Here is a 14,465-nt window from a genome sequence, read left to right as displayed (position 1 = left end):
ATTAATCAAGCTTGAATACTTGATTATGGATTGTTAACCCATATATACAAAGTCTACACTTTTCAGTGAAAAACAACAGCAGTAACCAAGAAGAATGTAAATGTAAATGTAAGACACTTTATTGTGGCTGTTCCATAAGTGCCACCTGCTGTCTGAGAGTGATTTTGCATTTTTATCATAATTTTGTAAAGCTCATGTCATACCATTCTGTTTGCCTTAAATCTTGAAATAATACCGTTGAATTAAAATAAAAAATAAATGATCATGCTACATGTATGTAGCATCTTTTTTGGAATGTGATTTGAAAACATCTAATTTCAAATAGCTACAGATATTTTGAGGCCATTTCAGCCTGTAATAGAGCAAATAAACATATTGTTCATGTAGTCTTTCATTCTTTTTTGTCTCTTGCTTAAAGTAAATAATAAAATAAAATCAGCAATCAGTATCAGAATCGGCCCCTTTGCTTAAAAAAAAAAAAGGCAATTGGAATTTGCCATGAAAAATAAATGATCGTTGAATGCCTAGTTTTTGTAGATAGCCCATTCTGGTTTCCTCAAACAGTCATAATAACTTTGAATGTTTAACTGTTGATGGGCACAATTGACCTGTACATAACCTGTATTATACAATAGTGTTAATGTGTGTGTATTTTGAATGACAGTGTATAGGCCTATGTGGGTGGCGTCTAACTGGACAGATTCTAGCTGAATCTATGCAGAGCATGCCCCGGACAGGGGCATTTTTCACCCCTTAACTATTTGCATCCCTGCAATCGTGTCTTTCATCAGTCAGATATTTCCTAATATTGCCCATCATCCATGGCAATGCCTAACATCAGTCTGCTCTTCCGGGGAACTGAAATATCTTGTGACACTATTAGTTTTGTATAAGCAGGTAAAAAGCTACAGTATATGTTATATATCTTTACCATTATTTCAGAGGCATGTAAAGACATTTATTTGTCATGTCTATTCACAGCAAGGTATATTAATCTGTAGTAAAGAAAGAATTAAATGAAAAAAGACAACATTCTTAGCTTAGGTGCTCTGAAAGCAGGTGTTTTCAATCTTGTACGTCTTAACAAGTCATGAAAAGTCCAAACTGCCTCAAACAGGCTGCCATATTGAAAACTAATTCTGAGGGGCCTATAGGATATAATACATTCCGACAGATGAACCTCAAAATATTCCCACAAATGTCGTTTTTTTGAAAATTGAAACGGTACTTTTTAGTCTCACCATAATTTTCAGGTTCATTATGTTGCTGTTATGCTATTTAAACTTCTTCTTTTTCTTATTATTATTTTTCTGAGCGAAATTCTGAACGCTACTCCTCCTAGGGCTTTAAAGCCACACGCCCCAAACTCGGCAGACACCTGCGGGATAGAGCGGTGCTGGTTGCTATATCTTTTCAGACTGATCAGACTTAAAGTTTTTTTTAAATTAATTTTTAAATGTCAAAATACATTACCCATAGACTTACATTGTCTGAGAAAAATTGCGCCCCTACAGTTGCAATGAGATTTAGGGGAGGAGTCGGGTTTTGTTTCACTTTTAAACCGTTAAAAATACAAGTAAATAATACAATTTCCTTCAAACTGACAAGCTAAACCAACATATCTGATTAGTACAGGGGTTAGGGCTCATTAATAATTGATTTCTGGGCAGAGAGCAGTCAGAAAGACGAGAGAAGAATCACGGCTGCTCATCTCAGGCTGTCTCCACGGAGCTCACAACGAGCGAATTCATTCTTATTTAAGACCTTTTAAAACGGCGATTGCACGCAATCCACACGTTAGAACACACCAAGAGCTAAAATCAGATGTTTCTGAACTGTTTAAAGTAATAACATGATATATTCGCGGCAGCCAAATGTCCGCGAGCTCGCAATGTATTTCTCTGAACACTTTAAGTCCACATGACAGCCGCGTTTCGGGGCGAGATCGGACAAATAAATAGGCTACACATTTCATTCACACTGAAAAGCTAAACCAACATATGTTATTATTACCGGGTCAAATCTCATTTATAAATTATGTCTCTGGCCAAAGAACAGCGAGAAAGACGAGAGAGAAATGAGCGCTTCATCCGCATTTTTAAGCGCTTCCAAAAATAATATCACAGCGAATTGCACTAATCCACCCATTAGAACACAACAAGAGCAGAATTCAGGTGTTATTGAACTGTTTATGTGTGCAAAATGAAATATAATTTGACAGCGTGATACAGCTTATGAATACTTGATTTCTGGGCAGAGAGCAGTCAGGAAGACGAGAGAAGAATCACGGCTGCTCAGCTCAGACTGTCTCCACGGAGCTCGAAACGAGCGAATTTATTCTTATTTAAGACCACTCTGCAGACCCGGTACCGGGTCCGAAAATAGCATGCCAGATGTTTGTGTCTCATTTGCATATCCTTCCTTATATGGCATTTGCCCAAAAATGGGTTCATTTGAAAGCTTAGAGTGTTTTCTTTACAAAGAATACCATTAATTGGGGTTTTATGATACATAAAGTAGTCAAATTAAGCTAAGAAATATATTTCCCCCCCCCATAAATTTCCATCTAACGATTGCGAATACGTTTTCGTAAGAATGTGTATTTAAAATATTTTTCACAAAACAGTCAAGTCATATATCACAAGAAAGCTCTCATTCTCAGGAATCTGATGATGTAGATCATTTTATTGTGTGACAATCACAGATCGAATGATCTTCAACAGAATCGCGATGTAAAATTTCTCACCTTATTATTTATACATTTTGCACCGCTTCAGTCAGCCGCAAACAGCCACGCATACCTATATACTCTATATAATCTTTTAGATTAGAATCTCTTCTTTCAAACAAGACCATTTTTACGTTTCTGCGTGCTTCCATTGCTGAGATATAAAGCGTTTTGTACAAGTGCGCAAAAGCGCTCCAAGGGCTGTATTATTGAAAAGATCTTCAAGTCATATAGACGGGTCTAAATGCCTTTCTTCTGCTATAGACGTCTGACCTCTTTTGTGAAGCGCTATTTGTCCTAATTGCTGTCATTCACAAGTCGTTCCCTCCAATCGAAGGTGTGAATTCAGCACCGCGGGGGTGCTGGAACTGGACAGCGACTGCCCACTCGTTTCCGCTCGTGTCGCGCGCTGTGGTGTCTGGGAAACTGAGTCTTTGGCTGCTTCTAAACAAAGGACACGCGAGGAAAAAACTACTAATGGCCGAAGCTCCGGATTTATAATGCATAATATTCATAAAACAAGTCCTGGGTGGCCACCTTCGCCGTGGAGAGGTCAGGACGCGCATCTGGTAAGCCTATACGCGTGCTACTCGCTTTCATACATTTGATTCTTTATTCTGAGGCTTGGAAGCTTCGCTAGCAATAAGCTAATATGTTTATTTTCATAACTGTGCAGTGTTCGACCGCATCTCAGTGAATGTACAGTAATCCGTACAGTACTGGGGGAATAAACATAAATTAGTTTGTTGACGCTCCGAAGTTCGCGCAAAAGCTTCGGGGAGCTTGTTTACGCTATATAGAAACCGAAACCAAAATACACGCTGATAAAAAATCAAAATATGAAATATGAAAGAGACAGGCGAGGTCTCTCAATCTCTACACGATGCAGAATAGACATAAATGAAACGATATGAAGCTGGAGATTGTGGATTCTATTTTAGATTGTGATAGACCAGATATTTTAATAATTCTATGCATGTCGCTATTGCGCAATATGATTTATTTTCTTTCAAAGACTGTTCAGAAAACCCACACACAAAAAAAGCACATTGTATTGAGATGGTTCATCATATGTGAAACAACATAAATAATACTATTTGTCACAAACAGCAGCTTTTTATGTAACTTCTGAGTGTTTTCTGTCAAATAATATACAGAGATCACATTATTCCATACTGCAAGTGTGCAAAAGATGACTTCATACTTATTTAGACAAAAATTTTATACAAAAATGGTATTATTCCTTGGAATAGAATAACTTTTGCATAGATTAGGATAGAAAGAAATTTCTGTTTTCCTCTAAAAGCTGACAGTTGGAAGAATCACAAGACATTGGTCTGAAGTTGCCAGCCCCTTCAATGCCTGAGTTATACCATTTCAAACTTCAGTTTACACAAATAAAATAAAAAAGCGCCTTGTTTTTTTCCCTATTTATTATAACACAGATAGAGTTGTTCCGATTCCGATACTAGTATCGGAAATATCTCCGATACCACAACAAATTCTGGCATCGGCATCGGCGAGTACATGAACCCATATACCGATCCGATACCATTTTCTTAAAAAATACCTAGTTATGACCGCAAGCTTTGCCTAACCGCTGCACGGTTCTTCTTCGCTGCTCAAAATGCATTGAAAACACAGGAAGTTGTGCTGTGTTGCCACAAGCAACCCCTGTTTAGAGCAGCGAAGAAGAAATGAAAACGCGTTAGCAGCCCTGATCTATATATGACTGGATCACTCATCACATTCTAAACTGCCAAAAGACAGTGAAGCCGCTTCTATATTATAGATCAGTGGTTAGCAGTATGTCTCTGTAGTACCGGTAGTTACAGACTCTCAAGTATATTCAGTACCGGCAGCTGCGTTCAGTCGCTTCCGTGTAAGTCAAAGCGCAGGGCTCCAGACAGTAGCCGAATATATACTAGTGTCTGTGAATATTAAACTGCAAAATACTATTTAAATATTACTCCCGCAAAATCTACATCTCTGTGGGTGACTGGCACAGATGCGCGAGAGCTCGCTGTTTTGTAGTCTCTGCTGTGTGTCATGAGGACACGAACGCATAAACCGTCACTTCATGAGAATTTACCGTTTCATTTGAGAATACTGTCATATCATAAACACAGACACTCAAAGATCTTCATGGCAGCCCATTAAAATAAATGTTTGGTTTACATGAGTAAATTGACAATATATAAAGCTACTGTTGTAGCCTACAGTAATAATAATACGTCTCTATAATAATAATAATTATGCCTAGATGGTTGCTTGTTTTTTACTTGTTTTGTTGTAAAGAGATTATCTGATTAATAGATCTTTTTTTATATTCCTAGACTTATTTGTTGCAGTTTTTTTATACAGTTATATTGTAAAACTTAAATACCTTTTTTAGTTTGCGGTGTTAGATTTTTGGCTGCATTTGAAGTTCTTTTTTGCATATGAAAATAAATAATACTGTCAAATTCATGTTAGATAATAAAAATACTGTAATAAATACAGTAGTTCACCATGTATTTGTTCATGTTTTATTGAGGGATCTGTCTGAAGCACACCATAAAAAGAATTCTAGCAATTTACACAGGGCTAGTAGTATATACAGCTGTATATACAGATACACACCCAGGTATCGGATCAGTACTCGGTATCGGCCGATACCCTGAGCCCAGGTATCGGAATCGGTATCGGGAAGAGAAAAAGGGTATCGGAACATCTCTAAACACAGACAGCATATATTGTCATTTTTATCAATTTCAACAGTGTTTTATGTAATTTCAAAGGGTTTCCTTTGAAATTATACCAAACTTTCTGAGCTTACACTGTAGCATTAGTATAGGCAGGCATTCAAAATTAGGTAGGAAAATGAAAAACGGAAATCCCCAAAATAGCATTTGTGCTTAAGAGGTTAAGACCTTTTGTAATTAAATTATATCGGCGATTGCACGCAATCCACACGTTAGAACACACCAATAGCTGAATTCAGATGTTTCTGAACTGTTTAAAGTAATAACATGATATATTCGCGGCAGCCAAATGTCCGCGAGCTCGCGATGTATTTCTCTGAACAAGTCTAAATAGAGAATTCACAGCCTTTCACATTAAAACCCTGCAGCGAAACGGCACAAAACAATTAGAAGAATATATTATACACATGAAAATGAGTGTTTATATGTGCTTGTGAGATTTTATCTGTCAGGCTGAAGTTCTGAACGTCACATCAATTGCTATCCATCGTCACAACATGATAAAGTCATTTATATATATTTTTAAGAGCTTCTTAAAATATTAATGCACACAATCCACTCATTAGAACAAAACAAGAGCAAAATCCAGGTGTTTGTTGAGCCGTGTAAAACGAAATATCATTTGACATCGAGGGGAAAAAAGTAACTGTAACTCCATTAATACTCAACGAAGAGACAGAGATATATCTATAGAGCTCGGGCGTAGACGTCATGGAATGGTGCATTGTGGGTAACGGCGGCCATTTTAGAGGCATCGCAAAGCAGGTTTGTAATAGAGCTCGGGCGTAGACGTCATTGAATGGTGCATTGTGGGTAACGGCGGCCATTTTAGAGGCATCGCAAAGCAGGTTTGTAATAAGATAATAGCCAGTCTCCAGAAAAAGTTATAGAACGTGACAAAAAAAGTTGCCTATACCTATACGGACAAACTTAATAATGAAGCCAAACAACGCTACTTAAAAAAAAAAGAGGTTGTAGGCGGAATCGATCCCTATGAACACATGAAAGTTTACCAAGCCTCAGTTTCCCTGATAATTTATCCTACCGGGTCTGTGGAGTGAGCGCTTACACCTCCGATCAATTTAAAAATGTCACTTTCACTTTTTAAAAAGTCACTGGAGGCTCACCTGCAGATCATAAATGGATCTGCAAATTAAACGTGGATAAAACAATCTTTTTCACTAAGGAAATGTTAACATTAACCAAGCATCAGTGGTGACACACACACACACACACTTATCAGATTCTGCGAGCTATGAAGCTTGTCTATGCGGGTTTGTTACACTTCAGGAGTAACTATCATACTTGCAAAAATCCACTGTTTTCCTCCGGTAGTTCTGTAATCCGGTATAATATTGACGAACATTCACCTCAGACACAACCCACCATTCACCAAAACAAGACGCTTAACTTCCTATTTTGAAGTTCGTTCCAGTTTTTTTTTTTTTTTTTTAAACAAGTTGTTCAAATTTGTTAAATACAGTCAGCACAAAAATATCAAAAAGCAAATTAAGTTCAGGATTGGGTCAAAAGAAAATGTTTAAACAAAAAATACAGACACTAAACTGACTCCCTTACTGGCCAAAAACTAGAGAAAACGTAATGTGTTTGTGTCTGAGTTTGTGTGTGTGTATGTGAGAGAGAGAGAGAGAGACCATACACAACATGTCTCACCATAACTATGTATTATAATATTATCGAAGGTGATGGTTTCCCTCCGTACAGTGGCGACCCAAGCCATCTGACGCCTCTTGGTGATTTCAGACACCTTGTGTTTTTTTTCCAAGTAGGAAAATGTTGAAAACTAATATGATTCACGAGGCGTTTGCCCTGTCGATCATGAAACCGATTACAGCAGTTCACAATACAGCAATACTGAACCATTTTCCAAAAAATAATCAAAATTAATGACCAAATGACCAACGTTACCTATTGCCTACTATACAGTACATCTACTTCTGTACCGCGATTCCCACAATGCATTGCGACGTGACGCAGCGATCCCGACCTCTATAGAAAGCTTGACGTGTCTACTTTTAAACCAAACAAGTGCTGCCAAACAAATTTTCTGTGATAAAGTAATCCATATCAAAACAACGCAATGTCCTTTTTTCACGTCTAATGTGTGGAAGGCCAAGAGGGTCAAATACACGTGAATTTTAACGTGTCTCTGTAAAGGGTCTACTTTTTTTTTGGATACAAACATAATAACAACAAAACTTTGGGCACTTATAAAATAAAGATAACAAACAAGGTGTGCTGTCTGCAGCCTTGGTCTGCGCTGATCTTCATTTACAAACACGTCATTAAAATGAACTGTAACTCCATGAATCCTCAACGAAGAGACATGAGAGATATATCTATAGAAAGCTTGACATGTCTACTTTTAAACTAAACAAGTGCTCCCGAACAAATATTCTGTGATAAAGTAATCCATATCAAAACAAAGGGATGTCCTTTTTTCACGTCTCCTTTCATTATATCTAATGTGTATGGAAGGCCAACAGGGTCAAATACACGTGAATTTTAACGCGTCAACAACACGTTAAATACGTGTATTTCATGCGTAGACAACACGTATTTAATATTATTTATTTATCGGCGCTGCACAACATGGTAAAGTCATTTATATATTTTTTAAAGAGCTTCTTAAAATACTATATTACTCCAATGTTATATCCAATATTATTTAACGTGTTAAATAGTGTTGTTTACAAGTGAAAAATCAGCGGGTATTTAACATGTATTTCACGTGAAATACACTGAAGTACACCTTAAAAATCAGTTTGAAGAGGTCAATGTCATTGGCTGCTGAGGACTTGGGTCAAACCACTTCTGTGGTTGGGGTGTACCATTCATAGACAGGCAACCACCATTTAACATGCTATAGATCAGCTTATTCAGCCTTATTATTTAGTCTTTTTTCTTTTCTGTTTTGTATAGCCTATAGAAATAATATATTTAAGTTTCAGTTTTATGAAATATTTATTTTATAATAAATAGTAATTAAAATGTTGTGGTGATAGTATAAAGTTTATAAAAGTTACAGTATTTTGTAATGAAACAGGACTTTTTGTTTAGCTCTTGACTCGCCGAAGTATACTATATATAGTGTCCCTTCTTTAATTTTTCAATAATGTGTGATAACTTAAAATATGTTGTCAGTACTATTAAAATAAGATTAAATTGAATGGTATTTAGGAGATTATGGTTTTTGCATGACTTATTTCACATTCAACTAGACAACCCTGTCGTAGCTGTTATCATAGCCTAGGCTTTTTATTAAAAAAGAAAAAAGCAAGGGACCATGGAAAAAGACTGTTGCAGGTGTATTTTTTTATGGTATTATTATTTTATTTTTTTTGCAGCAGGGCAACTCAAGAATGTTGGGCACACAAGTACTGTGGCTCTTTTGCCCCATGGCCAAGATGGCCAAGCCAACATCAAAGTTAGTTCACTAACTTTTAATTCTAGTTATATATTGCTGTTCTTTGGGTTTGAGACCTACCTCAGCGGCTCTATATTTTTCAGGTTTCAACACCTTGTCCATCGTTCCAGCAGTGGTTCATAACACATGTGCCCTCTCCCCTGTTGATCACGTGAGCACAGGAAACATAAAGCTCTTCCTCAGGGACCTGATAGCTTCTGTTTGAAGGCCACATACAAACCCAAACTATTTTACAAGGGACAATCAATGTCTGTATTTAGATTTAATAGTTAGAAGAATGCCGTTTTAAAGGCTCTTTTGTTTTTAAGTTCAAGATACTGGATGAAAATAGGAATCTGGAGTTTAAAACAAACTGTGTTGCATCTGGTGGCTTGAAGTTCTCCAGTGCATAAGCAGGGGAAGAAAACTTGGCTCTCCCCCAAACAGCCTAAATGAGAACAGCGTGTCTGGAAATGGCTCAGTCAGTCTTCCTGGGACAGAGTAAAAGCAGAACAAGAAGGATGAGGAGGAGGGGACAACAGAAGTTTCTTCCCCCAACACCAGTCCAAATTGTTCTTCATCGTGCAGTTTGTAACAACAGACATCCAACTCGAGAGGAGGAAACAGCCGACGTTTTCTTCTCCATGTTAGATCATCTTCAGTCAGCATGTTTTAGAACATCAGCACTTGGAAGTAAGCTCTTTCATTTCAACATTACTTTTGTCTGTTTTCTATTTTAGTAATGTTGTTCCTGTCCACGTGACGACAGATAGATGACATACCTTACAGGAATGCAGAGCTTGACAAGGTTCATGTCCAGTTTAAAACTGGTCTGTAACTGTTTTACAGATTGTTTAACAAAGAATAGTTGTAGACTGGACTCTCACGGTTGAGTTTGGCAAGATGACCCTTTTTTGTAAAGCAACAGAAAAAGAAAGTTCATATATGCGAAGTAAGGACAGAACTTTTTGATGTTTGGAAATGCTTTGAAGCCAAGATAAAAACACTGACTGAGACTAATATTAATGCTTTGTGTGTGTTTGAGAGTAACGGGCCACATGAGATTGATACTATTTCCATGGTGCACCAAATGTCCAGTGATGATTATGTGGTCGCCAGCTTGAGAACAGATGCAACAGAGTGGAGAGAACTGAAATACTTTTACTTAAAGAAACAAACCATTGTTATTTATGTTGGTTTGCCAGCTGTCTTTTACAAATAAATACCAAATTTATTATGCACTTATTATGTTATTTATATGAACTTAAGGTTTGTTCAATCTCAATTCGTACAGGTTTACTCATTTTCAAGAAACATCTAAAGACTCATCTTTTTCGCCTGCACTTAACCAACTAACACCAGCACTTTTCCTTTTCTTGTCTTTTCATCTTTTCAAAAAAAAAAGAAAAAGAAAAAACCTGGCTATGCGTTCTATACTAGACTAACTGAGACTTGTCATGGCACTTGTATACTGTTGTTGTTCTCTTGTTGACCTGACTGCTTCTATTGTACTCAAGTCGCTTTGGATAAAAGTGTCTGCTAAATGATTAAATGTAAATGTAAATTTTTATACACTTATTTAAAATATTTAACTGTTAAATTTTACATTCACTAATGCAGTTTTAAGTATACATTTTAACATTTTAAGTATAAGTTCACATTATGTTAATCAGTACACATCATGAATAAATAGGAATAAGCAATTAACTAGTTCATTGTAGAAACTAACATTTACTTAAATTAATAAATCCTGTAAAAATTGATGTTTTTTGTGAGAATCCAATGAAGCTTCCATATGGTGCTTTGAATTTTGTCTTAAAATTTAACTATTTATCTTTATAAAGTTATGGAGCTCATGTTGATAACATCACAGCTAACAAAAATAGGTTTTAAGAACAATTTGCTAACATTCCCACTAAGTTATGAAATCGTGTTATTTCTAAACATTCTCTGAATGTTCAAAATATTTTTTTTTTGATTATACAAACATTAGAGAAAATGTTAAATGAAAGTTACATTTTTTATTTTGCTTATGTTAGGGGACGATTATTAAAAGACCAGCTACATTTGAAAGAACTTCCTATTAGTGTTACTGGATTTGTTCATTACTTCAAAAACCTTACCAGAATGTTAGCCAAAGTTCTGAGAACAGTAATTAAAATGGCTTTTTAACCACCTCAGGTATTCAGTCACAGGATGGACCACTCAGCTCTCCACTGGCTCATTGGCCTGTCTGTCATTCTGCTGAGCAGACGCACCACTTATGCCACCCATGTCATTTTTAATGACTCTTTGGAGGGCAGTGGGCAGTTCGACTCAGAGAACAAAGACTTTACCCCCACACCTGGCATTTCCTCCTTCCACAATGAATCTGTGAAGTCCACCTCCATAGATGGAGAAAAACATAGCAAATCATTCCTGGATCAGCTGGTGGACTTCTTAGAAGAGAACCACCTTCTCATAATCGTCATTACCACATTACTTCTACTCATCGTCACCATCCTCTGCTTGGCTGCCATCTTTAGTCGTCGACGTAAAGTCAGCACATACTATCCTTGCGCTTTCCCTTCAAAGATGTACGTGGATGAGCGAGACAAGACTGGAGGAGCGCGCTTCTTTAGTGAAGTTTTGGAGAAAGCCAAAACCAGCTCCAGTGAGGAGCCAGTGAATTCAGCCAGGCAGCTCCAAGAGGACATCATGCTAGCTACCAAGAACCTCCGAACTCCAATCAAGATGCCATTGAAGAAGAAAAATGAAACAGTGGAAGACCAAAAACATGCGGAAGATGAGGAATGTGTTCAGTGCGACAAGAGTCAAGAGGAGAGCTGTGGCTCGCTAGAGGACAAGACCACAAATCAGACTGCTGTTGAGGATACTGTGGAAAAAAGCGGCCCCAGCAGGTCCCAGGATAGTGTCCCCGCTTGTGACATGGAAAGGACTGACCCCTCAGACTCTGGGCACCCTGAAGGGAGCAAACATTCATCTGGGCCAGAGAATTCAGAGATCCAAAAGGACATGAACAAACAGGATGTTGCTACTTCAGGCTCAACATTAATCAGTGAAGAGAAAACAGCATTTTAGTGTGGACATTTTTAAAGCCTTGAAGGAGACACGAAATACAGAACAAAGTGTGTTTCTTGGACACATTGTAAAACTAAAAAATGTAGTATGAATTTTCAATGAGATCATCTGTTTTTTCAAGGCTTTTTGTTTGTGACTGTTTATTTCGATTTACCACATATAAATGTAATAATCTGTTTGAAAAATGTATTTACTTACGTCTAAATGGTATGAACGGATGCCTATTAGGCAAGACATAAAATAAAATAAAAACTGCATTTTACATGTCGCTTGTCATGAATCTCTTTTCATTTTACTCTCCGAAATCAGAAATATTATTTATTTTGCTCTCTATTATTACTAACGACATCCATAAAGCTTAGGAATGAAGAATGATATTTTATGTCTCATGATCTATTGTTATCTAGTCTAATGGCTCACAACATTGCAATGCACTATAAACACACACACATCCAAAAAATAAAGCAAGCACACTTGCTACTCCAATTAAGGAGACAAATCTAAGTGTCAGCTTACTGTTTACACATTCTAGCTACAGTATATATTTCCTTTCAAGGTTGAGAGGTATTCAGCCACAGCTGTAGAATGCCACAAAGCCCCATGCAAACAGTTTAGTCTAAGACCAGTTAGTCTCAACATGTACTTTATGAAGAACACGATATTCTCAATAAATCACTATTGACTTATTTATGAGATTATACCAGATTTCTTAAATAATGTTAATAAATGAAGGTCAGTACTATGACTTCACTCTCAATAACCAGTGGTAGTTTGCTTCAGATCTGTTGGTAGGTCATTTGTACCTTAACAGTTCATGAAACAAAGAGTTTTAACCTGAAAATGAAAGAACTTTTGACATTTACACATATTTTAATGCATCAGGCAAAAACTACACAGTGCACACTACTAGACCTCAGCATTAGTATAAGAAATGCATCATGTTGTTCTTTTTCACCTGGATCATCTTGAACTTTTCTGAATAGTTACCTTTTTTTGAGCCAGAATATATCTATAATCACAGTTTACCAATAAAAACCATATACTAGCCATGCTGAAAACAAGTACAATGCAGAACCAGTTCACCACTTCAAATTTTAATTGTTAATTTATATTTCTAGATCTCAGGGTATGCAGTATTAAATCCAATGCCAACATACCTGAGGTTTAAACATGCTTTATTGATGCTAGTATGGATGTTTGAAAGGCCATCAAATAAAAGCCCAGGAGCATAAATCATCATCAGAATTGTTTTTATTCAGAACATTTTTATTCCATCAAACTAAAATAATACAATAAGATAACTTTGTGTGCGTGTTTAGCTCGCAAGTATAACCACTTACACTCTTTTTTTCACTACATTAATATATCTAATCAAATATGGCTTGAACAGTAACAGTATATTGGTTGGTTCTTTTACATTGTGCGTTTAATAGACTGGCTACAGTGCAAGAGATGGAGAGCTTTGGTCTAAACTCACAAGGTGAGATTTATTACAACAGAGGATCAAGTGCACCTCCTAGTTGCGGGCCATGGTGGTCTTCTTACCCGGTTCCCCTTCCTGTTTCAGACGGTAGTCTGCCAAAGCTGCTTTAATGGCATCCTCAGCCAGCACTACACAGCACAGAGAACAAGGTCAAATACAGAACAGAAACATCTTAAATACAACAACATCACAAATAACATTTCTATTATACATATACATGTTACATTTATCAGAAGCAGCAAATATAATGCAAATATTACACACAGATAAATTAAAAGGAATATTTACTTGAGCAGTGCAGTTTGACTGGTGGAAGGCTAAGCTCCTTAGCAATCTCAGTGTTTTTTATCTTGAGGGCTTCATCAATCTGTACATTGTATATATAGGTTTAATACTTTTATTAGGACAAAAACATTAAGTTATATTCAAACTTTGTTACAATGCAGATAAAAAAAAGAAAAAAAAGAAAACAGGACAAACATTTGCACTGAATCAAGAAGAACTAAAACTACCAAATGTGACCATTTTTACTTACAGATTTGCCTTTTACCCACTCAGTAGCCAAGGAACTGGAAGCAATAGCAGAACCACAGCCAAAGGTTTTGAACTTGGCATTCACAATCTTCCCAGCCTCATCCACCTCGATCTAGGTGGGAAAAACAACCGTACACATCAGTTCATCATCAGCATTGTAACTGAACTCCAGACTGTTTATACTCTATAATGAATGTACTGTTTTTTTTAAAAAAACTCTTCATTTATCATTTGCAATACAGTATAGAAAATCTAATTAATGTCTATTTTTTGTGAGAAAAAGAGTTCATTTGAAAAAATGCAATAGAGCTATGAAAAATGGCTCAAACAGAAGCAGTCTTGTGACCATATTTTTTTTTTTACAACTGGTGATTTATAAAAAAAAAAAAAAAAAAAGTTATCATTATTTAATTACTTTGTTATAAACTATATATTGTTTGAAGGTTACTGCATTTATTAGGTCCATAG

At 36.5% G+C, this 14,465-nt stretch overlaps 1 protein-coding gene across 2 annotated transcripts; it reads left to right on the top strand.

Moving 5' to 3' along the window:
- Positions 1–9,378: 9,378 nt before the first annotated feature.
- LOC113075107 (transmembrane protein 119-like) lies at positions 9,379–12,242 on the top strand. Of its 2 annotated transcripts, none has more exons than XM_026247856.1 (2): positions 9,379–9,592; positions 11,089–12,242. In XM_026247856.1, the coding sequence occupies exon 2, from the start codon at positions 11,096–11,098 to the stop codon at positions 11,978–11,980; it is 885 nt and encodes a 294-aa protein (XP_026103641.1). In that variant the 5' UTR covers positions 9,379–9,592; positions 11,089–11,095; the 3' UTR covers positions 11,981–12,242. The 2 variants fall into 2 exon arrangements, with proteins under 2 accessions (XP_026103641.1, XP_026103634.1); XM_026247849.1 differs by having other exon boundaries at positions 9,384–9,592; positions 11,081–12,242.
- Positions 12,243–14,465: the final 2,223 nt, after the last annotated feature.

The sequence above is a fragment of the Carassius auratus genome, chromosome 5, assembly GCF_003368295.1.
Source record: "Carassius auratus strain Wakin chromosome 5, ASM336829v1, whole genome shotgun sequence".
In the NCBI taxonomy this organism is placed as follows: Eukaryota; Metazoa; Chordata; class Actinopteri; order Cypriniformes; family Cyprinidae; genus Carassius; species Carassius auratus.
Note: the sequence above shows the minus strand (reverse complement) of the source record. Positions and strands in the feature narration are given on the sequence as shown.